Source organism: Pristiophorus japonicus, chromosome 2, assembly GCF_044704955.1.
Source record: "Pristiophorus japonicus isolate sPriJap1 chromosome 2, sPriJap1.hap1, whole genome shotgun sequence".
NCBI classification, from domain to species: Eukaryota; Metazoa; Chordata; class Chondrichthyes; family Pristiophoridae; genus Pristiophorus; species Pristiophorus japonicus.
Window position 1 is genome coordinate 3,066,208 of NC_091978.1, and position 27,312 is coordinate 3,093,519.

Below are 27,312 nucleotides of genomic sequence, written 5' to 3' on the forward strand. Positions count from 1 at the left end.
GTATTACAGTGAGGGATGTGGTGTATATGAGTGTTATGGTGAGGGGTGTGGGTATATCAGTGTTACAGTGAGGTGTGTAGAGTATATCAGTGTTACAGTGCGGGGTGTGGGGTATATCAGTGTTACAGTGAGGGATGTGGTGTATTTGAGTGTTATGGCGAGGGGTGTGGGGTATATCAGTGTTACAGTGAGGTGTGTAGAGTATATCAGTGTTACAGTGCGGGGTGTGGGGTATATCAGTGTTACAGTGAGGGGTGTGGGGTATATCAGTGTTACAGTGAGGGGTGTGGGGTATATCAGTGTTATATTGAGGGGTGTGGGGTATATCAGTGTTACAGTGAGTGGTGTGGGGTATATCAGTGTTACAGTGATGGGTGTGGGGTATATCAGAGTGTTCCAGTGAGGGATGTGGAGCATATCAATGTTACAGTGATGGGTGTGGGGTATATCAGTGTTACAGTGAGTTGTGTGAGGTATATCAGAGTGTTAAAGTGAGGGGTGTGGGATATATCAGTGTTACAGTGAGGGGTGTGGGGTATATCAGTGTTACAGTGAGGGGTGTGGGGTATATCAGTGTTACAGTGAGGGATGTGGAGTATATCAGATTATTACAGTGAGGTGTGTGGAGTATATCAGTGTTACAGTGAGGGTTGTGGGGTATATCAGTGTTACAGTGAGTTGTGTGAGGTATATCAGAGTGTTACAGTGAGGGGTGTGGGGTATATCAGTGTTACAGTCAGCGATGTGAGGTATATCAGGGTTACAATGAGGGGCGTGGAGTATATCAGACTGTTACAGTGAGTGGTTTGGGGCATATCAGTGTTACAGTGAGGGGTGTGGGATCTGTCAGTGTTACAGTGAGGGGTGTGGGGTATATCAGTGTTACAGTTACGGGTGTGGGGTAAATCAGTGTTACAGTGAGGGGTGTGAGGTATATCAGAGTGTTACAGTAAGGGGTGTGGGGTATATCATTGTTACAGTGAGGTGTGTAGAGTATATCAGTGTTACAGTGAGGGGTGTGGGGTATATCAGTGTTACAGTGAGGTGTGTAGAGTATATCAGTGTTACAGTGCGGGGTGTGGCGTATATCAGTGTTACAGTGAGGGGTGCGGGGTATATCAGTGTTACAGTGAGGGGTGCGGGGTATATCAGTGTTACAATGAGGCTTGTAGAGTCTATCAGAGTGTTGCAGTGAGGGGTGAGGGGTATATGTGTGTTATAGTGAGGGTTGTGGGGTATATCAGTTTACAGTGAGGGGTGTAGAGTATATCAGTGTTACAGTGCGGGGTGTGGGGTATATCAGTGTTACAGTGAGGGATGTGGTTTATTTGAGTGTTATGGCGAGGGGTGTGGGGTATATCAGTGTTACAGTGAGGTGTGTAGAGTATATCAGTGTTACAGTGCGGGGTGTGGGGTATATCAGTGTTACAGTGAGGGGTGTGGGGTATATCAGTGTTACAGTGAGGGGTGTGGGGTATATCAGTGTTATATTGAGGGGTGTGGGGTATATCAGTGTTACAGTGAGGGGTGTGGGGTATATCAGTGTTACAGTGATGGGTGTGGGGTATATCAGAGTGTTCCAGTGAGGGATGTGGAGCATATCAATGTTACAGTGATGGGTGTGGGGTATATCAGTGTTACAGTGAGTTGTGTGAGGTATATCAGAGTGTTAAAGTGAGGGGTGTGGGATATATCAGTGTTACAGTGAGGGGTGTGGGGTATATCAGTGTTACAGTGAGGGGTGTGGGGTATATCAGTGTTACAGTGAGGGGTGTGGGGTATATCAGTGTTACAGTGAGGGATGTGGAGTATATCAGATTATTACAGTGAGGTGTGTGGAGTATATCAGTGATAGAGTGAGGGGTGCGTGGTATATTAGTGTTACAGTGAGGGGTGTGGGCTATATCAGTGTTACAGTGAGGGGTGTGGGGTATATCAGTGTTATATTGAGAAGTGTAGGGTATATCAGTGTTACAGTGATGGGTGTGGGGTATATCAGAGTGTTCCAGTGAGGGGTGTGGGGTATATCAGTGTTACAGTGAGGGTTGTGGGGTATATCAGTGTTACAGTGAGTTGTGTGAGGTATATCAGAGTGTTACAGTGAGGGGTGTGGGGTATATCAATGTTACAGTCAGCGATGTGAGGTATATCAGGGTTACAATGAGGGGCGTGGAGTATATCAGTGTTACAGTGAGTTGTGTGAGGTATATCAGAGTGTTACAGTGAGGGGTGTGGGGTAGATCAGTGTTACAGTGAGGGGTGTGGGGTATATCAGTGTATCAATGAGCGGTGTGGGGTATATCAGACTGTTACAGTGAGGGGTGTGGAGTATATCAGTGTTACAATGAGGGGTGTGGGGTATATCAGTGTTACTGTGAGGGGTGTGGGGGATGTCAGTATGACAGTGAGGGGTGTGGGGTATATCAGTGTTACAGTGAGGGGTGTGGGGTATATCAGTGCTACAGTGAGGGGTGTGGGGTATATCAGTGTTACAGTGAGGGGTGTGGAGTATATCAGTGTTACAGTGAGAGGTGTGGGGTATATCAGTGTTACAGTGAGCGGTGTGGGGTATATTAGTGTTATAGTAAGGGGTGTGGGGTATATCAGTGTTAAAGTGAGGGGTGTGGGGTATATCAGACTGTTACAGTGAGTGGTTTGGGGCATATCAGTGTTACAGTGAGGGGTGTGGGATCTGTCAGTGTTGCAGTGAGGGGTGTGGGGTATATCAGTGTTACAGTTACGGGTGTGGGGTAAATCAGTGTTACAGTGAGGGGTGTGAGGTATATCAGAGTGTTACAGTAAGGGGTGTGGGGTATATCATTGTTACAGTGAGGTGTGTAGAGTATATCAGTGTTACAGTGAGGGGTGTGGGGTATATCAGTGTTACAGTGAGGTGTGTAGAGTATATCAGTGTTACAGTGAGGGGTGTGGGGTATATCAGTGTTACAGTGAGGGGTGTGGGGTATATCAGTGTTACAGTGAGGGGTGTGGGGTATATCAGTGTTACAGTGAGGCGTGTGGAGTATATCAGTGTTACAGTGAGGGGTGCGGGGTATATCAGTGTTACAATGAGGCTTGTAGAGTCTATCAGAGTGTTGCAGTGAGGGGTGAGGGGTATATCAGTGTTACAGTGAAGGGTGTGGGGTATATCAGTGTTACAGTGAAGGGTGTGGGGTATATCAGTGTTACAGTGAGCGGTGTGGGGTATATTAGTGTTATATTAAGGGATGTGAGGTATATCAGTTTTACAGTGAGGGGTGTGGGGCATATCAGACTGTTACAGTGAGGGGTGTGGAGTATGTCAGTGTTACAGTGAGGGATGTGAGGTTTATCAGTGTTACAGTGAGGGGTGTGGGGTATGTCAGTATTACAGTAAGGGGTGTGGGGTCTATCAGTGTTACAGTGAGGAGTGCGGTGTATATCAGTGTTACAGTGAGGGGTGTGGAGTATATCAGTGTTACAGTGCGGGGTGTGGGGTATATCAGTGTTACAATGAGGGGTGTGGTATATCAGTGTTATATTGAGGGGTGTGTGGTATATCAGTGTTGCAGTGAGGGGTGTGGGGTATATCAGTGTTTTAATGATGGGTGTGAGCTATATCAGAGTGTTACAGTGAGGGGTGTGGGGTGTATCAGTGTTACAGTGAGTTGTCTGAGGTATATCAGTGTTACAGTGAGGGGTGTGGAGTATATCAATGTTACAGTCAGCGATGTGAGGTATATCAGTGTTACAGTGAGGGGTGTGGGGTATATCAGTATTACAGTGAGGGGTGTGGGGTATATCAGTGTTACAGTGAGGGGTGTGGGGTATATCAGTGTTACAGTGAGGGGTGTGGGGTATATCAGTGTTACAGTGATGGGTGTGGGGTATATCAGAGTGGTCCAGTGAGGGGTGTGGGGTATATCAGTGTTACAGTGATGGGTGTGGGGTATATCAGAGTGTTCCAGTGAGGGGTGTGGGGTATATCAGTGTTACAGTGAGGGGCGTGGAGTATATCAGTGTTACGGTGAGTGGTGTGGGGTATATCAGTGTTACAGTGAGCGGTGTGGGGTATATCAGTGTTACAGTGAGGTGTGTGGGGTATATCAGTGTTACAGTGAGGGGTGTGGGGTATATCAGTGTTACAGTGAGGTGTGTGGGGTATATTAGTGTTACAGTGAGGGGTGTGGGGTATATCAGTGTTACAATGAAGGGTGTGGGGTATATCAGTGTTACAGTGAGGTGTGTGGAGTATATCATTGTTACAGTGAGGGGTGTGGGGTATATCAGTGTTACAGTGAGGGGTGTGGGGTATATCACTGTTACAGTGAGGGGAGCGGGGTATATCAGTGTTACAATGAGGCCTGTGGAGTCTATCAGAATGTTGCAGTGAGGGGTGTGGGGTATATCAGTGTTACAGTGAGGGGTATGGGGTATATTAGTGTTACAGTGAAGGGTGTGGGGTATATCAGTGTTACAATGAAGGGTGTGGGGTATATCAGTGTTACAGTGAGGGGTGTGGAGTATATCATTGTTACAGTGAGGTGTGTGGGGTATATCAGTGTTACAGTGATGGGTGTGGGGTATATCAGTGTTACAGTGAGAGGTGTGAGGTATATCAGTGTTACAGTGAGAGGTGTGGGGTATATTAGTGTTATAGTAAGGGATGTGAGGTATATCAGTGTTACAGTGAGGGATGTGGAGTATATCAGTGTTACAGTGAGAGGTGTGGGGTATATTAGTGTTATAGTAAGGGATGTGAGGTATATCAGTGTTACAGTGAGGGGTGTGAGGTATATCAGTGTTACAGTGAGGTGTGTGGGGTATATCAGTGTTACAGTGAGGGGTGTGGGATATATCAGTGTTACAGTGAGGGGTGTGGGATATATCAGTGTTACAGTGAGGGGTGTGAGGTATATCAGTGTTACAGTGAGGGGTGTGGGGTATATCCGTGTTACAGTGAGGGGTGTGGGGTATATCAGGATTACAGTGAGGGGTGTGGGGTATATCGGTGTTACAGTGAGGGGTGTGGGGTATATCAGGATTACAGTGAGGGGTGTGGGGTATATCAGGATTACAGTGAGGGGTGTGGGGTATATCAGGATTACAGTGAGGGGTGTGGGGTATATCCGTGTTACAGTGAGGGGTGTGGGGTATATCAGTGTTACAGTGAGGGGTGTGGAGTATATCAGGATTACAGTGAGGGGTGTGGGGTATATCAGTGTTACAGTGAGGGGTGTGGAGTATATCAGGATTACAGTGAGGGGTGTGGAGTATATCAGGATTACAGTGAGGGGTGTGGGGTATATCAGGATTACAGTGAGGGGTGTGGGGTATATCAGGATTACAGTGAGGGGTGTGGGGTATATCAGGATTACAGTGAGGGGTGTGGGATATATCGGTGTTGCAGTGAGGGGTGTGGGATATATCGGTGTTACAGTGAGGGGTGTGGGATATATCGGTGTTACAGTGAGGGGTGTGGGGTATATCAGGATTACAGTGAGGGGTGTGAGCTATATCAGTGTTACAGTGAGGGGTGTGGGGTATATCAGGATTACAGTGAGGGGTGTGAGCTATATCAGTGTTACAGTGAGGGGTGTGGGGTATATCAGTGTTACAGTGAGGGGTGTGGGGTATATCAGGATTACAGTGAGGGGTGTGGGGTATATCAGGATTACAGTGAGGGGTGTGAGGTATATCAGTGTTACAGTGAGGGGTGTGGAGTATATCAGGATTACAGTGAGGGGTGTGAGGTATATCCGTGTTACAGTGAGGGGTGTGGGGTATATCAGGATTACAGTGAGGGGTGTGGGATATATCGGTGTTACAGTGAGGGGTGTGGGATATATCGGTGTTACAGTGGACCATCTACTATCAAGGGCGCTCCTGAGTGCCGAGCCTGTGGCCAACAGCTGACTGTAGACGACTGGGCCCATATAGCGGAGCCTGGTCTCCAGTCTTGGACCCACTTGCCACTGGACCAAGACCTTGCTCAGCTGAGCCCGTGTGGTGGCTGGTGTATAACGGCCACCCCACGTTAAAAGAACTCACCCACAGGCATCTTTCACTCCGTTAACATGAAGTTGGGGACCTGGAATGTCAGGACCCTGATGGACAACCCCAACAGCGACAGACCGGAACGCCGCACCGCCATAGTTACCCGGGAACTTAGACGCTTCAACATCGACATGGCTGCCCTCAGCGAGACCCGGCGGGCAGGGGAAGGCCAGCTCAAGGAACAAGGTGGAGGTTACACTTTTTCCTGGAAAGGAAAACCAGAGGAAGAACGCCGCCTTCATGGAGTCGGCTTTGCCGTCAAAAATGAGCTGGTCGGCCGCCTCAAAGATTCCCCCTGTGGGATAACTGACACCTCATCACCCTTTGTCTTACACTATCCCGGAACCAATGCACCACAGTCATCAGTGTGTACGCCCCAACACTCGATGCAACGGACGGGACCAAAGAGGGTTTTTTATCGAACCTCGAAAAATCCCTGTCCCGCGTCCCCGCAGATGACAAATTGATCCTCCTGCGTGACTTCAACGCCAGGGTCGGCAAAGTCACAGCCCTCTGGGGGGGCGTGATTGGCAGAGAGGGGGTAGGGAAAGCTAACTCCAGTGGTACCCTACTCCTGACAAAGTGTCTCGAACATGAACTCCTCATCACCAACACCCTGTTCCGCCAGAGGGACAAATACAAGGCATCGTGGCAACACCCTCGCTCCAAACACTGGCACCTGTCATCGACCGAGCCAGGGATCCCAAGGATGTGCACATCACCCGCGCCATGGCAGGAGCTGACCACCGCTGGACGGACCACCGGCTAATCCGATCCATCATCAACATCAACATTGCCCCAAAGCAGAGGGGACAGCAGAAGCAGTGCTACAAAAAAGTCAATGCCAGGGCACTGAGAGACCCAGCTAAGAGAGCCCCATACAGCCAGCACCTCACAGCTAACCTGGCGTGCCTTGATGACCCTGAGCTGCTGAATGCCCGCAGCGCTTGGTCTGCCCTCCAGGTCTCTATAACCAGTGCCTGTCAAGAGACACTTGGTCACTCAACCAGAAAACGCCAGGACTGGTTTAATAAGAATGATCAGGAGATCCAGGTTTAATAGATTGCAAGCGCAAAGCATTTCTGAGCCTTAAGCAACAACCCATCTCGGGAGCAGCAAAACAGCATTACAGACGGCTCAAGGCTGAGGTCCAACAAAAAACTCGGGACCTGAAGAGCAGGTGGTGATGGAGAAAGCACAGGAGATACAACAACTGGCCGACAGCCACGATATACGAGGATTCTTCACTGCAGTCAAGGCCACCTACGGTCCAAACTCCCAAGGCCCCACCCCACTGCTGGCCAAGAACGGGGAAACACTCATCAAGGACACCGAGGCAGTCAGGGCCCGCTGGAAGGAGCACTTTGAAGATCTCCTCAATCGAGACTCTGCCTTTGACCCGAGTGTTCTCGACTCCATCCCGCAGCATGCGACCCGCCAGCAACTCAGTGAGACTCCAACATTACACGAGGTAGGCAAAGCCAGAAGACAGCTCAAGGACAACAAGGCTACGGGAGCGGATGGAATCCCTGCTGGGGCGCTAAAATATGGCAGAGAGGTGCTGTTGGCGCGGATACATGACCTCATCTCTCTCATCTGGAGGGAGGAGAGCATGCCGGGAGATCTCAGAGAGGCAGTGATCGTGACCATCTTTAAAAAAGGGGATAAGTCCGACTGCGGCAACTCCAGAGGAATCTCCCAGATATCAGCCACTGGGAAAGTTGTCATAGAAACATATAAAATAGGTGCCGGAGTAGGCCATTCAGCCCTTCGAGCCTGCACCACCATTCAATAACATTACAGCTGATTGTGCACCTCAGTCGCTCGAGTTCTCCTCAACTATCTTCTCCCTGTGACCGAGGAGCTCCTCCCGGAGTCGCAGTGCGGATATCGTCCCCTACGGGGCACAATGGACATGATCTTTGCAGGAAAAATGCAGGGAGCAGCGCCAGCCCTTATACATGGCCTTCTTCAACCCTACAAAGGAGAGCATGCAGAAACCAAGCGCAGGCAGCGGAAGGAGCGTGCGGCAAACCAGTCCCACCCTCCCCTTCCCTCAACCACTGTCTGTCCCCCCTGTGACAGGGACTGTGGTTCCAGTATTGGGCTGTTCAGCCACCGAAGTACTCATTTTAAGAGTGGAAGCAAGTCTTCCTCGATTCCGAGGGACTGCCTGTGATGATGATGTCTCTATCTATGCCTCGATCACAGGAAGGGTAACTAGTGCTGTGAGGGAGGGTTTAAACACATTTGGTGTTGAGGGGTGAGAGGATGAAACATTAGAGAGGAGGAGCGAGGGAAGCAGAGGACTGGGAGAGGCTAACAGCACTACGCACAGAGCAGTTCAGGAATAGGAGGATCAGACAGGCCAAATGTGAGGCAGACTAAGGTGGGTTTGGAGTGCAAATGTGTAAATACATGTATTATCTCCCCTCCAGGCTCCGGATCCATCCTGCTGGACGATGTTTTCTGCACCGGATCGGAGACCTCTCTCACTCAGTGTAAAAGCAAAGGCTGGAAAATTCACAACTGTCAACATTCGGAAGATGCTGGTGTTCGCTGTGACCCACGTAACAACCTTACTGATCCTCGCACAGAGCACGGCCTGGGGTCTGGGGGAGGGGGGAGAGAGCCTGGGGCTGGTGGAGGGGGGAGCCTGGGGTCTGGGGGAGGGGGAGGGAGCCTGGGGCTGGGGGAGGGGGGCTGGGGGAGGGGGGAGAGAGACTGGGCTGGGGGAGGGGGGAGCCAGGGGTCTGGGGGTCTAGGGGAGGGGGGAGAGAGCCTGGGGGAGGGGGGAGGGGGAGGGAGCCTGGGGCTGGGGGAGGGGGGAGTCTGGGGGTGGGGGGAGGGGGCGGGGGAGAGAGACTGGGGCTGGGGGAGGGGGGAGGGGGGCTGGGGGAGGGGGGAGAGAGCCTGGGACTGGGGAAGGGGGGAGGGAGCCTGGGCGAGGGGGGAGGGGGAGGGAGCCTGGGGCTGGGGGAGGGGGGAGGGAGCCTGGGGGAGGGAGGAGGGGGAGGGAGCCTGGGGCTGGGGGAGGGGGGAGCCTAGGGAGGGGGAGGGGGGAGAGAGACTGGGGCTGGGAGAGGGGGGAGGGGGGCTGGGGGAGGGGGTGAGAGCCTGGGGCTGGGGAAGGGGGGGGGAGCCTGGGGGAGGGGGGAGGGGGAGGGAGCCTGGGCTGGGGGAGGGAGCCTGGGGGAGGGGGAGGGGGGAGGGAGCCTGGGGGAGGGGGGAGAGAGACTGGGGCTGGGGGAGGGGGGAGGGGGGCTGGGGGAGGGGGTCTGGGGGAGGGGGGAGAGAGCCTGGGGCTGGGGGAGGGAGAGGGAGCCTGGGGCTGGGGGAGGGGGGAGGGAGCCTGGGGGAGGGGGGAGGGGGAGGGAGCCTGGGGCTGGTGGCTGGGGGAGGGGTGAGGGGGAGGGAGCTTGGGGTCTACGGGAGGAGGAAGGGAGCCTGGAGTCAGGGGGAGGGAGCCTGGGGTCTGAGGGAGGGGGGAGGGACTGGGGAATGGGGGGAGCCTGGGGCCTGGGGTGGGGCAGGGGGGGAAGGGGGGATTGGGTGTGAGAGCAGTGATGAGCCTGGGCATTACTCGGGCAGGCTGGTCCTGCTGGTGAGGTTGGGCCTTGAGCTGGGGTTGGATACAGGTCATTGCCAACACTTGGACCCCTGGGTGGACATCCGTCAATGCTCTGGGGCCGAGGATCGTCTCAAGTAGACAAAGTCTCAGTGTCAAGGGAGGCCCAGGCTCCGGCCTGGCCTGTGCTGACTCACCCAGCGAGGTACTGAGGCCCAGACCCTGAGCAGGAGAGGTCCAAGCTCCGGCCTGGCCTGTGCTGACTCACCCAGCGAGGTACTGAGGCCCAGACCCTGAGCAGGAAAGGTCCAAGCTCCGGCCTGGCCTGTGTTGACTCACCCAGCGAGGTACTGAGGCCCAGACCCTGAGCAGGAGAGTTCCAAGCTCCGGCCTGGCCTGTGCTGACTCACCCAGCGAGGTACTGAGGTCCAGACCCTGAGCAGAAGAGGCCCAGACTCTGTCCCAGCGAGGACTGTGACAATTGCTGCACTTTATTGTTCCATTAGTGCGAGGAATATTTCTGCCTTAACTGAGCGATGCTGAGGTCAAATAACAGGCTCCTGATCCTGATGCAGCTCCAGGTCCTGACCAAGCTTCTTGCTGGGAGGTGAATCTGAGCACATGGTTGTGTGAGGACAGGCCCAGGCTCAGCCAGGCTGCTGCTCGGGGTGGAATAGTGTCTGACCCACACCTGCTGATCGGCTGGCGTGACGTGCTGGCGATATCTGGGATGCACAACCCCTCAGCAGGGCAGGTGGGGGTGAGAGATCGCAATCCGTGAGTGTCACTGACACAAATGTCCCGAGCGTTGGGCGTGAGGGCAGTCATTGTCGTTCTGTCTGTAATGTACTTATGAATGACTCCACGAGGCAATGTGTTGTACTCAAACTGTAGTGACCAACTGAAACCAAGGGAGAGCATCCTCACGGCCAGGCACAAATTCTACCATCACTGCAGACCTGAGGGCCAGGATGTCACCAAATATGCTGCGGACCTCAGGAGACTCGCGGCGCCATGTGATTTTGGCACACACCTTGACGAGGTGTTGCCGGGACGGTTTGGTTATGGGGATTGGCCACGAGGGCCTCCTTCACAAGCTGCTAGCCACGGAACCCACAGTCACCCTGACAAAAGCTATCACCATCAGCCGGGCATATATGACCTCGACCTGCAGCACCAAGCAAATGATCCACACAGTCTCGAACCCGGCAGGCACTGTCCACAGGATAGCGCCCACCACGGACAAAACTGCAGAACGTGGCTCTGCCCGGGGCAGAGAGCACGGACCTCGGGGTCTTGGAACTCAGAGTCCGCTGAGGGGGGCCAATCAAGCAGCACCATGCTGGCGCTGTGGAGGAAGCCATGGGGCTCACTGGTGCAGGTTTGCGGAGTATACGTGCGATACCTGCCACCTGAAAGGCCACCTTCAGCGTATGTGTAAAAGAAACACGACTCACCATGTGGCTGAGGAGATGGGGGATGATCCACTGTTCAGCGAGGAGCAGGCAGAAGAAGATGAGGTGTTGGGACTGTATACGTGTCCCGACGATTCGCCCCCAGTGATAATGGAAGTAAAAATTGACGGAGTCCCAGTGAGTATGGAAGTGAATACGGGATCGGGTCCGTCGTTGATGAGTCGGAGAACTTTCGATAAACTGTGGATCAACCCAGCTGCACGACCCGAGCTGGTCCCGGTCACGGCAAAACTGCGTCCCTACACCAAGGAACTGATACCTGTTCTTGGCAGAGTGGATGTGCAGGTATCCCACGGGGCCGAGACGCACGGTTTACCTTTGTGGGTCATTGCAGGCGATGGGCCGACGCTTCTCAGCAGAAGATGGATGGGAAAGGTCCGTGGGAGCTGGGAAGACTTCATTCCTCCACAGACCGCTGTCCCCCGGGTTCCCAAAGAGCAGTGCCGACCGAGCTGGAGCTGCAGCAGTGGCGACCACGATGGTGGGACCACAGAGACAGCGGGAGAGGCGATCACGGCGGGAGAGGCGATCACGGCGGGAGAGGCGATCACGGCGGGAGAGGCGATCACGGCGGGAGAGGCGATCACGGCGGGAGAGGCGATCACGGCGGGAGAGGCGATCACGGCGGGAGCGGCGATCACGGCGGGAGCGGCGATCACGGCGGGAGCGGCGATCACGGCGGGAGAGGCGATCACGGCGGGAGAGGCGATCACGGCGGGAGAGGCGATCACGGCGGGAGAGGCGATAACGGCGGGAGAGGCGATCACGGCGGGAGCGGCGATCACGGCGGGAGAGGCGATCACGGCGGGAGCGGCGATCACGGCGGGAGCGGAGGCTGCGGCCATGGCGGGCGCGGCAGCAAGCAAACCGCACTGCCGCTGATGGTTGTTAATCCTCGTTCTGTAACGAAACGCCGCGCCGAGTTTGAGAGCGCCAGCATCCCGTATGTCCAGCAGCGCCAGAGGAAGAGGATCGTGGACAAATGCCTGAAACCTTTCCCCAAAGCACTGCAAAATTCCCTCTCCCCTCCTTCTGTGTTTCCCTCTCCCCTCCTTCCGTGTCTCTTCTTCGTCTTCTTTCTCGGCCAGCTGAACACCTAAGATGGCGGCGCCCAACGGAAGCCTCGTGGGAGCCACAAGATGGCGTCTTAAAAGGGAAATGCTCCCAGGCGTTTTAAAAGGGCTTCACACCACCGCGGTCCCCACATAAAGACTTTTGGACTTTTGTAAGGCTAGAGTGAGTCGAAGTGTGCCGTGTGAATGTAGGATGATGGATTTATGACAAGAAATAATATTTTAATGCTGGGTGGTCACTGTGTTTAAAATAATGGACATAAATTGCGAATTACGACAAGAGTTAATATTTCAATGCTGAATGGCCACTGTGTTTAAATTCTGGGATGTGGATCCGTGACCAACATTACCAAGAGGCTAATGTGTTTTCAATTTAGGGGATTCAAGCAACGGCTTTTTGAACTGGGGGGGGGGGGGCAGTGATGTTGTGTATTGCTCTGGTACATTAAATGTATGATAAGTACAATGGTGCACCACAGAGGGCGCTGTGGTGGGAGACCTGAAAGTACCTGCACGAGGCAGTATACAAGGCTGCCCACCACACCTGTGGGGCACTCTGGAGCTGTTCAATAAAGGACTAAGGTCACAGCAGTTAGATCAACACCAGGCCGTGTGGACTCAGTGATTTATGTGCTACATACACCACAGCCGCGGCCATTTATTTTCCACCACGCTGCCCCTCGCTGCAGCAGGGACACATCTTGCGTCTGTTCTTGAGGTCGACTGCCTTGATCCTTCTCTCCTGTGATTCTGCCACAAAAGCTGGAAGAGTGCCTGTGAATTCGATCTTCCTCCCCAGGAGTCCTGCCACGGGAGCCGGGAAGGTACTTTTAAGTCGTTCCAGTCGGATCATTGCCTCACAATCGTGATGGACGGTCTGTGCCTCAGGTGCTGCACTGGTCTGTTCTCTGGTGCCTGGCCCAAGTGAAGGTGAGGTTTTGCTCTGCCTCTGAGCACAGGGGGACATCGATTGCTGGAGTGAAGAGGTCTTCCCATTCCCACTGGATCTTCCCCATCCACCTTCTTCCGAGTATCATTGGACCATCATCTGCAACAATCCACAGAGGTAACTTGTGCACCACGCCATTATGGATTACACTTACATCCGCACTACCCAGGACTGGGATCAGCTCCTTGGTGTAGGTGCACAACTTTTCCTGTACTGGGACCAGCTTGGGTCGTTTTTGGTTCCACAGCATCGCAAAGGCATCCTGGATCATCACTGACTGGCTCGCTCCCGTGTCCACTTCCATGAAGACTGGAACGCCGTTTATCTTGACTTCCTTCTTCACTGGAGGACAATCGGTGGTGCAGGTATACACTCCATACACTTCTTCTTGGGGCTGAGCTGCCTCTCTGGCCAAATCATCATACTCCCCGCTGGATTCAAAGTCATCTCCTGACTCCTCTGCTAGATGGTGATTCGTAGTTCTTTTACACATACGCTGGAGGTGGCCCTTCATGTTACAGGCTTTGCACACCTATTCAGCAAACCGACACTGGTGAGCCCTATGGTTTCCTCCACAATGCCAGCATGGTGCTACTCGATTAGCACCCCTCGGCAGACTCTGAGTTCTGGGACCCTGAGGTCTGTGCTCTCTGCCCTGGCCAGAGCCACGTTCTGCAGTCTTGCCTGTGAAAGGCACCATTCTGTGTACAGTACTTGCCAGGTTTGAGTCCACAGGATGAATAATTTGCTTGGTGCTGCAGGTCGAGGTCATGAACACCTGACTGATGCTGATGGCCTTCTGCAGGTTGACTGTGGTGTTGGCAGATAATAGCTTGTGAAGGAGGCCCTCGAGGCCAATTCCGATAATGAAGATGTCTCGCAATGCTCCGTTGAGATGCATGCCGACATCACACGGTGCCGCAAGTCTCCTGAGGTTGGCAGCATATTTTGCAATCTCCTGGCCCTCAGGTCTGCGGTGAGTGTAGAATCTGTGCCTGGTCGTGAAGATGCTCTCTTTTGGTTTAGTTGGTCTCGAATTAGTTCAGTCAGCTCATCCTATATCTTATCCTTGGCCTTTGTGGGTGCCAGCAAGTCCCTGATGAAGCGGTAGACCTCAGGCCCACAACTGGTCAGCAGTATAGCCTTGTGTTTCTCCGCCAATGTGTCCGTCTCCCCTGCCAGGTCGTTTGCCACGAAATATTGCTCGAACCTTTCCACAAAGTCATCCCAATCATCACCCTCTGCAAAGTCTTTTAGTGCCAAAGTTAGCCATAATCGCGTGAAAGTCCGTATACTCGTCGCCAGTTGTTATGTCTGTATTGTACTTATGAATGACTCCACGAGGCAATGTGTTGTACTCAAACTGTAGTGACCTTAATCGTTTATTCGTAACTCCAGAGTGAGGCAGCTGCATGGTGGCTCCCCTTTTATACAGCCCCTGCCACCAGGGCAGGAAACCCCGGTCTCCACCAGTTGCACCCTCTAGTGGTGCCAGCATAGTATATACACAGTGTAAACCTTATTGATAGTACATCAGGTAAACAAGTCTCCATCTTATGCAACGATACAGTGACTACACAGAGAGTATATCTATAGTCTACATATATAACAATTGTCATCCACTGATTTCACAGGGCAGGCTGGAGACATGCCCAGCTACCGACTGGACCAGATGTCCGAGCTCCACGAGTCACTCAACAAGCTGTACCTGAGCCAGAAACACTGCCAGGTGAAGATCCTGGTGCTGACAGCCAGGAGGGGACCTGTCAAACTCCACCTGTGCGCACACCGGTTAATCCTGGCCCTCAGCACCGACGGCAACCTCATCAGCGAGAACAAGACCAGCGGCATCCAAATCATGGTCCAACAGGACTGCCTCCCCTACGTCGAGGACTTTGTCAGGTACGCTGTGGGATCACGTAGGGAACGTCAGAGAGTCACACGGCACAATGGACACCACTCAGTCTAACTGTGTATTTATAGCAAACTTGGACAAAACTCAGGGCAAGTTTGGAAAGAGGAACAATAGATAGCGGCAGAGGTAGAAACATAGAAACATAGAAACATAGAAAATAGGTGCAGGAGTAGGCCATTCGGCCCTTCGAGCCTGCACCGCCATTCAATTAGTTCATGGCTGATCATGCAACTTCAGTACCCCATTCCTGCTTTCTCTCCATACCCCTTGATCCCTTTAGCCGTAAGGGCCACATCTAACTCCCTTTTGAATATATCTAACGAACTGGCCTCAACAACTCTCTGTGGTAGAGAATTCCACAGGTTAACAACTCTCTGGGTGAAGAAGTTTCTCCTCATCTCGGTCCTAAATGGCTTACCCCTTATCCTTAGACTGTGTCCCCTGGTTCTGGACTTCCCCAACATTGGGAACATTCTTTCTGCATCTAACCTGTCCAGTCCCATCAGAATTTTACATGTTTCTATGAGATCCCCTCTCATTCTTCTAAATTCGTGAATATAAGCCTAGTCGATCAGTTTTTCTTCATATGTCAGTCCTGCCATCCCGGGAATCAGTCTGGTGAACCTTCGCTGTACTCCCTCAATAGCAAGAACGTCCTTCCTCAGATTAGGAGACCAAAACTGAACACAATATTCTGGGTGAGGCCTCACCAAGGCCCTGTACAACTGCAGTAAGACCTCCCTGCTCCTGTACTCAAATCCTTTCACTATGAAGGCCAACATGCCATTTGCTTTCTTCACCACCTGCTGTACCTGCATGCCAACTTTCAATGACTGATGTACCATGACACCCAGGTCTCGTTGCACCTCCCCTTTTCCTAATCTGCCGCCATTCAGATAATATTCTGTCTTCGCGTTTTTTCCCCAAAGTGGATAACCTCACATTTATCCACATTATACTGCATCTGCCATGCATTTGCCCACTCACCTAACCTGTCCAAGTCACCCTGCAGCTTCTTAGCATCCTCCTCACAGCTCACACCGCCACCCAGCTTAGTGTCATCTGCAAACCTGGAGATATTTCACTCAATTCCTTCATTTAAATCATTAATGTATATTGTAAAGAGCTTGGGTCCCAGCACTGAGCCCTGCAGCACTCCACTAGTCAATCCTGCCATTCTGAAAAGGACCCGTTTATCCCGACTCTCTGCTTCCTGTCTGCCAACCAGTTCTCTATCCATGTAAGTATATTACCCCCAATACCATGTGCTTTGATTTTGCAAACCAATCTCTTGTGTGGGACCTTGTCAAAAGCCTTTTGAAAGTCCAAATACACCACATCCACTGGTTCTCCCTTGTCCACTCTACTAGTTACATCCTCAAAAACTTCCAGAAGATTTGTCAAGCATGATTTCCCCTTCATAAATCCATGCTGACTTGGACTGATCCTGTCACTGCTTTCCAAATGCGCTGCTATTTCATCTTTAATAATTGATTCCAACATTTTCCCCACTACTGATGTCAGGCAAAGTGGTTTATAATTCCCTGTTTTCTCTCTCCCTCCTTTTTTTTAAAAGTGGGGTTACATTAGAAAAACATACTTAAGGAAGGATATACTAGCTTTGGAGGGGGTACAGAGACGATTCACTCGGCTGATTCCGGAGATGAGGGGGTTACCTTATGATGATAGATTGAGTAGACTGGGTCTTTACTCCTTGGAGTTCAGAAGGATGAGGGGTGATCTTATAGAAACATTTAAAATAATGAAAGAGATAGACAAGATAGAGGCAGAGAGGTTGTTTCCACTGGTCGGGGAGACTAGAAATAGGGGGCACAGCCTCAAAATACGGGGGAGCCAATTTAAAACTGAGTTGAGAAGGAATTTCTTCTCCCAGAGAGTTGTGAATCTGTGGAATTCTTTGCCCAAGGAAGCAGTTGAGGCTAGCTCATTGAATGTATTCAAATCACAGATAGATAGATTTTTAACCAGTAAGGGAATTAAGGGTTACGGGGAGCGGGCGGGTAAGTGGAGCTGAGTCCACGGCCAGATCAGCCATGATCTTGTTGAATGGCGGAGCAGGCTCGAGGGGCTAGATGGCCCACTCCTGTTCCTAATTCTTATGTTCTTATGTTCATTAATCTAGTGAATCCTAGTGAATCGTCTCTGTACCCCCTCCAAAGCTAGTATATCCTTCCTTAAGTAAGGTGACTGTTAATTTTCTCCCTGATCACTGTTTCTAAAAGCTTGCCCGCTACTGAGGTTAAACTGAGCGGCCTGTAGTTGCTGGGTTTATCCTTACACCCTTTTTTGAACAAGGGTGTAACATTTGTAATTCTCCAGCCCTCTGGCACCAGCACCGTATCTATGGAGGATCGGAATATTATGTCAGTACCTCCGCGATTTCTGCCCTCAGTTCCCTCAGCGTCCTACGTTCCTCTCCAAGTCACACACACCATTCTGACTTGGAAATATATCGGCCATTCCTTCATCGTCATAATTGTGGGGTGGGTGTAGAGGGGATTTGAGGGGAAATGCCTTCACCCAGAGGGTGGTGGGGGTCTGGAACTCACGGCCTGAAAGGGTGGTAGAGGCAGAAACCCTCACCACATTTAAACAGTACTTGGATGTGCCCCTGAAGTGCCGTAACCTGCAGGGCTACGGACCGGGAGCTGGAAAGTGGGATTAGGCCGGGTAGCTCTTGGTCGGCCGGTGCGGACATGATGGGCCGAAATGGCCTCCTTCCGTGCTGTAAATTTCTATGATTCTATGATTCTATAAGGAAGAGGATGCTGCCATAAACATAGTGAAGGAGGAGGTAGTGGAGACACCTGATGATCAATTTTTATCCTAAGAGGTATTAGAAAGGCTGGCTGTACTTAAAGTGGATAAATCACCAGGAGCAGATGGGATGCGTCCTAGGATGGTGAGGGAACTGAGGGTGGAAATCACGGAGGTACTGACCATAATATTCCGATCCTCCTTAAATACCGGGTGGGGGGAGGGGTGATTATTCGTTCCTGGGATGTGGGCGTCGTTGCCCCGTGAGAAGGTGGGGGTGAGCCGCCTTCTTGAACCGCTGCAGTCCGTGTGGTGAAGGTGCTCCCACAGTGCTGTTAGGGAGGGAGTTCCAGGATTGTGACCCAGCGACAATGAAGGAACGGCCGATATATTTCCAAGTCGGGATCGTGTGTGACATGGAAGGGGACGTGGAGGTGGTGAGGGAACTGAGGGCAGAAATCATGGAGGTACTGACCATAATATTCCAAACCTCCTTAGATACAGGGCTGGTGCCAGAGGACTGGAGAATTACAAATGTTACACCCTTGTTTAAAAAAAGGGTGTAAGGATAAACCCAGCAACTACAGGCCGCTCAGTTTAACCTCGGTACTGGGGAAGCTTTGAGAAACAGTGATCAGGGACATAATTAACAGTCACTTGGATACGGGTGGATTAATGAAAGAAAGCCAGCACGGATTTGTTAAAGGCAAATCGTGTTTAATTAACTTAATTGGGTTTTTTGATGAGGTAACGGGGAGGGTCGATGAGGGCAGTGCAAAGGTGAAGACCATGGAATAAAAGGGACAGTGACAGCCTGGATACGGATTGTCTCGGTGACAGGAAACAGAGAGTAGGGGTGAACGGTTGTTTCTGGGACTGGAGGGAGGTATACAGTGGTGTTCCCCAGGGGTCAGTACTGGGACCACTGCTTTTCCTGATATATATTGATGACTTGGATGTGGGTGTACAGGGCACAATTTCAAAACTTGCAGATGACACAAAACTTGGAAGTATAGTGAACAGTGAGGAGGGTAGTGATAGACTTCAGGACAGCACAGACAGGCCGGTGGAATGGGCGGGCACGTGACAGATGAAATTTAATGCAGAAAAATGTGAAGTGATGCATTTTGGTAGAAAGACTGAGGAGAGGATATATAAACTAAAGGGTACAATCCTAAAGGGGGTGCATGAACAGAGAGACCGGGGGGTATACGTAGACAAATCATTGAAGGTGGCAGGGCAGGTTGATAAAGCGGTTATAAAAGCTAACAGATCCTGGGCTTCATAAATAGAGGCACAGAGTACAAAAGTGTGGGAATTATGATGAACCTGTATAAAGCACTGGTTTGGCCTCAACTGGAGTAATGTGTCCAATTCTGGGCCCCGCACTTTAGGAAGGATGTGAAGGTCTTAGAGAGGGAGCAGAGGGGATTTGCGAGAATGGTTCCAGGGATGAGGAACTTCAGTTACGTGGATATAAAGCACTATCGGGTCCTGCTCTCATGCTCACGTCCTTGACCGTCTTGTCACCTCCCAAATCCGTGACCATCTTTCCATGAATTCAATCTTTGAATCCCTCCAATCTGGGTCCCGCCCCTGCCACAGTACCGAAACGGCTCTCATCAAAGTCACAAACTACATCCTTTGTGAGTGTGGCAAAGGTAAACTACCCCTCCTCGTCCTCCTGGACCTGTCTGCAGCCTTTGACACAGTTAACCGCTCCATCCTCCTCCAACACCCCTCCACCATCGTCCAGCTGGGTGGGACTGCACTCGCCTGGTTCCATTCTTATCCATCTCATCGTAGTCAGAGAATCTCCTGCAACGGTTTCTCTCCCCGCCCCCGCATCGTTACCTCTGGTGTCCCCCAAGGATCTATCCTCGGCCCCCTCCTGTTCCTTGGCAACACCATCCGGAACACAGTCGGCCCATCTAGTCCATGCCAGCTCTCTGCAGAGAAATCCACTCAGTCCCATTCCCCCGCTCTATCCCTGGAGCAAGTTAATCTCCCTCAAGTGCCGATCCAATTTCCTTTTGAAATCATTCATCATCTCCGCTTCCACTGGGGTTGTTCTCCTTGGAGCAGAGAAGGTTGAGAGGAGATTTGATTGAGGTCAAAATCATGAGGGGTCTGGACAGAGTAGATAGAGAGAGAAACTGTTCCCATTGGTGGAAGGGTGGAGAACCAGAGGACACAGATTTAAGGCGATTGGCAGAAGAACCAAAGGCGACATGAGGAAAAACGTTTTTACGCAGCGAGTGGTTAGGATCTGGAATGCACGGCCCGAGAGGGTGATGGAGGCAGACTCAATCGTGGCTTTCAAAAGGGAGTTGTATAAGTACCTGAAGGAAAAACAATTGCAGGTTACGGGGAAAGGGCGGGGGAGGGGGACTGGCTGAGAGCCGGCACGGGCTCGACGGGCCGAATGGCCTCCCGCGCTCTAACCAGTCGATGATTGTATTTAAGGTGATTGGCAAAAGAACCAGAGGCAATACGAGGAAACATTATTTTACGCAGCGAGTTGTTGTGATCGGGAACGCGCTGCCTGAAAGGGCGGTGGGAGCAGATTCAACAGTAACTTTCAAACCGGGAATTGGATAATTAGTTGAAGGGGAACAATGTGCCGGGCTGTGGGGAAAGGGCAGGGAGAGAGCCGGATGGGTTGATTGGCCTCCTGCGCTGTCTCATTGTGTGGTTATAGGTTCACACAGTGCAGTGTCCATTATAAATGAGGATAGTGATGTCAGTGGGAAAAGCTGCTGACATTCCAGATACTAACAGGCTCATACTGTCTCTTCTGATTGGCCTGTTTCCTCCTCAGGTATTTCTACACCAAGAAAATCGATATCAACCTGTCATCGATCAAGTGTATTCACAATATGGCTTCCAATTATGGGGTAACTGCCATTCGGGATTACTGCGATAAACTCTTCTACAAACTCCTCCCCCAAGACCCCTCCTTCAAACACCAACTGGAGCTGTATAACTACGCTGAGAGCGTGAAGGACCCGCTGCTGAAAGAGATTTGCATGGAGTATTTTGCCTGGAACTGTGAGTCCTTTGTCAGATCACCGACCTGGTATGAGTTCACCGGGGAGCAGCTCAACACTCTGCTCCTGAGGTCCGACATCGTCATCTGGAACGAACTGACTTTGTTCAAAGCCGTGGAGACCTGGATTATCAGCAAGAAGAAAACGGAGCTGACCCACGAACTGATGGATAAGATCCGATTTCACATGATCTCGCCGGAAGACCTCTCCAAGATCCAGCTGCAGTCGACGCTGTACGAGGAGCATGATAGTTTCTTTCTCAAGAGATTCCTGAAAGCTTTTGAGTTCCACTCGGTCTCTGTTGAGCAGCTTAGCAAAGAGCGCCATTTCTCCGACCTCAGCCTGGAGCCCAGAATATACATCTCCCCAGTGTGGAGCGCGGCATTGCACATCGACCCAGCAGCCCTGCTCCGCTCCTCCTCCTCCATGTACTACAACGGTTATCAGTACGTGCACCAAGTCAGCTTCACCCAGCCGTCCTCTCCCACCGTTTCCTTCCAAACCACCAAGTACACCAGCTCCTTCTACAACTCGAAGACCGTGTTGTGGACAGCTTACTACCACTTGAGTGCGCAGAGCTGCAAAAGCAGCAACGTGCCTTGCCCGCACAACATCTACCCCATAGCAACCCTAAACAGCAAGGGCCAAAACCAGCAAAACCTCATCCAGTACCAAAACAAGGTGCTCCTCCTGTGTAACAACAATTATGTGTCCTATGTGCATGACGTCAAGGAAAATAATGCAGTGCTTCCTTCCTTCAAAGGCCAAGGCCTCTTCTTCTTCGGCTGTGAGTCAGGATTCTTTTCCACTCTGAGGTTTGTCATCAGACCCATGTACAAATGAGGCAACATCAAGGGGCGAGAGGTGTTTACATCACAGTCTATAGAACATAAGAACATAAGAAATAGGAGCAGGAGTCGGCCATACGGCCCCTTGAGCCTGCTCCACCATTTAATACGATCATGGCTGATCCGATCATGGACTCAGCTCCACTTCCCTGCCCGCTCTCCATAACCCCTTATTCCCTTATCGATTAAGAAACTGTCTATCTCTGTCTTAAATTTATTCAATGTCCCAGCTTACACAGCTCTCTGAGGCAGCAAATTCCACAGATTTACAACCCTCTGGGAGAAGAAATTCCTCCTCATTTCAGTTTTAAATGGGCGGCCCCTTATTCTAAGATTATGCCCCCTAGTTCTAGTCTCCCCCATCAGTGGAAACATTCTCTCTGCATCCACCTTGTCAAGCCCCCTCATAATCTTATACGTTTCGATAAGATCACCTCTCATTCTTCTGAATTCCAATGAGTAGAGGCCCAACCTACTCAACCTTTCCTCATAAGTCAACCCCCTCATCCCCGGAATCAACCGAGTGAACCTTCTCTGAACTGCCTCCAAAGCAAGTATATCCTTCCGTAAATAGAGACCAAAACTGTACGCAGTATTCCAGGTGTGGCCTCACCAATACCCTGTATAACTGTAGCAAGACTTCCCTGCTTTTATACTCCATCCCCTTTGTAATAAAGGCCATGATACCATTGGCCTTCCTGATCACTTGCTGTACCTGCATACTATCCTTTTGTGTTTCATGCACAAGGACCCCCAGGTCCCGCTGTACTGCAGCACTTTGCAATCTTTTTCCATTTAAATACTAACTTCCTCTTCGATTTTTTTCTGCCAAAGTGCATGACCTCACACTTTCCCACATTATACTCCATCTGCCAAATTTTTGCCCACTCACTTGGCCTGTCTATGTCCTTTTGCAGATCTTTTGTATCCTCCTCACACATTGCTTTTCCTCCCATCTTTGTATCGTCAGCAAACTTGGCTACATTGCACTCGGTCCCTTCTTCCAAGTCGTTAATATAGATTGTAAATAGTTGGGGTCCCAGCACTGATCCCTGCGGCACCCCACTAGTTACTGGTTGCCAACCCGAGAATGAACCATTTATCCTGTCTCTCTGTTTTCTGTTAGTTAGCCAATCCTCTATCCATGCTAATATATTACCCCCAACCCTGTGAACTTTTATCTTGTGCAGTAACCTTTTATGTGGCACCTTGTCAAATGCCTTCTGGAAGTCCAAATACACCACATCCACTGGTTCCCCTTTATCCACCCTGTTCATTTTTTCCTCAAAGAACTCCAGCAAATTTGTCAAACATGACTTCCCCTTCATAAATCCATGCTGTCTCTTCTGACTGAATTATGCTTTTCCAAATGTCCTGCTACTGCTTCTTTAATAATGGCCTCCAACATTTTCCCAACCACAGATGTTAGGCTAACAGGTCTATAGTTTCCTGCTTTCTGTCTGCCTCCTTTTTTAAATATGGGCGTTACATTTGCAGTTTTCCAATCTGCTGGGACCTCCCCAGAATCCAGGGAATTTAGTAAATTACAACCAATGCATCCACAATCCCTACCGCTACTTCTCTTAAGACCCTAGGATGCAGGCCATTAGGTCCAGGGGATTTATCTGCCTTTAGTCCCATTATCTGACTGAGTACCACCTCCTTAGTGATTGTGTTAAGTTCCTCCCCCTATAACCCCTTGACTATCCACTGTTGGGATATTGTTAGTGTCCTCTATCATAAAGACTGATACAGAATATTTGTTCAGAGTTTCTGCCATCTCCATGTTCCCCATTACTAATTCCCCTATCGACCCTATTTCAGTGATGGTGTTTACACTGCAGTCTATAGTCATCATCATAGGCAGTCCTCGAAATCGAGGAAGATTTATTTCCACTCTAACAGTGAGTCCTTAGGTGGCTGAACGGGAATTACAGTCTCTATCACAGGTGGGACAGACAGTGGTTGGAGGTAAGGGAGGGTGGGACAGGTTTGCCGCACGCTCCTTCCGCTGCCTGCGCTTGGTTTCTGCACGCTCTCGGCAACGAGACTCGAGATGCTCAGCGCCCTCCCGGATGCACTTCCTCCACTTAGGGCGGTCTTTGGCCAGGGACTCCCAGGTGTCAGTGGGGATGTTGCACTTTATCAGGGAGGCTTTGAGGGTGTCCTTGAAACGTTTCCTCTGCCCCGCTGGGGCTCACTTGCCGTGTAGGAGTTCCGAGTAGAGCGCTTGCTTTGGAAATCTTGTGTCAGGCATGTGAACAATGCGGCCTGCCCAGCGGAGCTGATCAAGTGTGGTCAGTGCTTCAATGCTGGGGATGTTGGCCTGGTCGAGGACGCTAATGTTGGTGCGTCTGTCCTCCCAGGGGATTTGTAGGATCTTGCGTGTCTCTGAGCCGTACAGAAAGGCATGAGCTGTGTATTCATGGTGTTTATACTGAAGTCTATAGACCCGATTACACTGTGTACTGATGGTGTTTACACTGAATGGTGGTGGTCCATTAAACAACTAACGGGAGGAGGAGGCTCCATGAATATCCCCATCCTCAATGATAGCACAGCCCAGCACGTGAGTGCAACAGACAAGGCTGAAGCGTTTACAACCATCTTCAGCCAGAAGTGCCGAGTGGATGATCCATATCGGCCTCCTCCTGAGGTTCCCACCATCACAGAAGCCAGAACTCCACGTGATATCAAGAAATGGCTGAGCCCACTGGGTACAGCAAAAGCTATGGGCCCCAACAACATCTCGGCTGTCGTACTGAAGACTTGTGCTCCAGAACTAGCTGCGCCTCTAGTCAAGCTGTTCCAGTACAGCTACAGCATTTATCCAACAATGTAGAAAACTGACCAAGTATGTCCATCCTCTGTGAAGGGGGTGAAGAAGGCAAATGGTATGTTGGCCTTCATAGCTAAGGGATTTGAGTAGAGGAGCAGGGAGGTCTTACTGCAGTTGTACAGGGCCTTGGTGAGGCCTCACCTGGAATATTGTGTTCAGTTTTGGTCTCCTAATCTGAGGAAGGACGTTCTTGCTATTGAGGGAGTGCAGCGAAGGTTCACCAGACTGATTCCTGGGATGGCAGGGCTGACATATGAGGAGAGACTGGATCGACTGGGCAGGAAGAATGTTCCTGATGTTGGGGAAGTCCACAACCAGAGGATGCAGTCTAAGGATAAGGGGTAAGTCATTTAGGACCGAGATGAGGAGAAACTTCATCACTCAGAGAGATGTTAACCTGTGGAATTCTCTACCGCAGAATGATGTTGATGCCAGTTCATTGGATATATTCAAGAGGGACTTAGATGTGGCCCTTATGGTTAAAAGGCTCAAGGGGTATAGAGAGAAAGCAGGAAAGGGGTACTGAGGTGAATGATCAGCCATAATCTTATTGAATGGTGGTGCAGGCTCGAAGGGCTGAATGGCCTACTCCTGCACCTATTTTCTATGTTTTTATGTTTCTATGTTCTGTCCACAAAAAGAAGGACAGACCCAATCCGGCCAATTACTGCCCCATCAGTCTACTCTCAATCATCAGCAAAGTGATGGAAGGTGTCGTTGACAGTGCTATCAAGCAGCACTCACCAATAACCTGATCACCGATGCTCAGTTTGGGTTCTGCCAGGACCACTCGGCTCCAGACCTCATTACAGCTTTGGTCCAAACATAGACAAAAGAGCTGAATTCCAGAGATGAGGTGAGAGTGACTGCCCTCGACATCAAGGCAGCATTTGACTGAGTGTGGCATCAAGGAGCCTGAGTAAAACTGATCAATGGGAATCAGAGGGAAAACTCTCCACTGGCTGGAGTCATACCCAGCACAAAGGAAGATGGTTGTGGTGGTTGGAGGTCAATCATCACAGCCCCAGGACATCGCCGCAGGAGTTCCTCAGGGCAGTGTCCTAGGCCCAAACATCTTCAGCCGCTTCATCAATGACCTTCCCTCCATCATAAGGTCAGAAGTGGGGATGTTCGCTGATGACTGCACAGTGTTCAGTTCCATTCACAACCCCTCAGATAATGGAGCAGTCCGTGCTCCGCATGTAGCAAGACCTGGACAACATTCAGGCTCGGGCTGATAAGTGACAAGTAACATTCACACCACACAAGTGCCAGGCAATGACCATCGCCAACAAGCGAGAGTCTAACCACCGACCCTTGATATTCAACGGCATTACCATCGCCGAATCCCCCACCATCAACATCCTGGGGGGGGGGGGTCCCCATTAAGAACATAAGAATTAGGAGGTGTAGGCCATTCGGCCCCTCGAACCTTCTCCACCATTCAATAAGATCACGGCTGATCTTCGACCTCAACTCCACTTTCCTGCACTGTCCCCATATCCCTTGATTCCCTTAATATCCAACAATCTATCGATCTCCATTTTGAATACTCAAAGACTGAGCCTCCATAGCTCTCTGGGGCAGAGAATTCCAAAGATTCACCACCCTCTGAGTGAAGAAATTTCTCCTCACCTCAGATCTAAATGGCCGACCCCTTATCCTGAGACTGACCCCTGGTTCTAGACTCTCCAGCCCGGGGGAAACATCCTCCCTGCATCTACCCTGTCAAGCCCTGTAAGAATGTTGTATGTTTCAATGAGATCGCCTCATTCTTCTAAACTCGAGAGAATATCGGTCTAGTCTACTCAATCTCTCCTCATAGGACAATCCCCCCATCCCAGGAATCAGTCTGGTGAACCTTCGCTGCACTCCCTCAATGGCAATTATATCCTTCCTTAGGTAAGGAGACCAGAACTGTACACAATACTCTAGGTGTAGTCTTACCAGGGCCCGATATAATCGCAGTAAGACGTCTTTACTCTTATACTCAAATCCTCCTGTAATAAAGGCCAACATACCATTTGCTTTAATCACTTGCTGTACCTGCCTGTTAACTTTCAGTGATTGGTGTACAAGGTCACCCAGGTCCCTCTGAACACCAACATTTCCCAATCTCTCACCATTTAAAAAATACTCTACTTTTCTATTTTTCTGACCAAAGTGGATAACTTCACATTTCCCCACATTATATTCCATTTGCCATGTACTTGCCCACTCACTCAGCCTGTCTGTATCTCCTTGAAGTCTCTTTGCATCCTCCTCACAACTTACATTCCCACCTAGCTTTGTATCATCAGCAAACTTGGATATATTACATAAGAAATAGGAGCAGGAGTAGGCCATTTGGCCCCTGCTCCGCCATTCAATAAGATCATGGCTGATCTGATCATGGGCTCAACTCCACTTCCCAGCCTCCACAGCTCTCCGGGGCAGAGAATTCCAAAGATTCACGACCCTCTGAGTGAAGAAATACCTCCTCATCTCCGTTTTAAATGTGTGACCCCTTATTCTGAAACTATGCCCCCTTTATGTATATATTACAATTGGTCCCCTCATCCAAATAGCTGAGGCCCAAGCACCGATCCTTGCGGCACCCCACTAGTTACAGCCCACCAACCCGAAAATGACTTGTTTATTCCTATTCTCTGTTTTCTGTTCATTAACCAATCCTCAATCCAAGCTAGTATATTACCCCCAATCCCACAAGCCCTAATTTTGTTCAATAACCTCTTGTGTGGCATCTTATCGAATGCCTTCTGAAAATCCAAATACACCACA

General features: G+C 50.7%; 1 protein-coding gene across 1 annotated transcript in view; it reads left to right on the forward strand.

Moving 5' to 3' along the window:
- Positions 1-21,687, forward strand: part of LOC139229232 (galectin-3-binding protein-like) — a 98,373-nt gene extending 76,686 nt beyond the window's left edge. The window contains exons 2-4 of the mRNA XM_070860894.1: positions 8,475-8,606; positions 14,736-15,003; positions 20,616-21,687. Of these exons, the coding sequence (XP_070716995.1) occupies positions 8,475-8,606; positions 14,736-15,003; positions 20,616-21,687 (1,472 nt within the window). The remainder of the gene's footprint in view (positions 1-8,474; positions 8,607-14,735; positions 15,004-20,615) is intronic.
- The last annotated feature ends 5,625 nt before the right edge of the window (positions 21,688-27,312 follow it).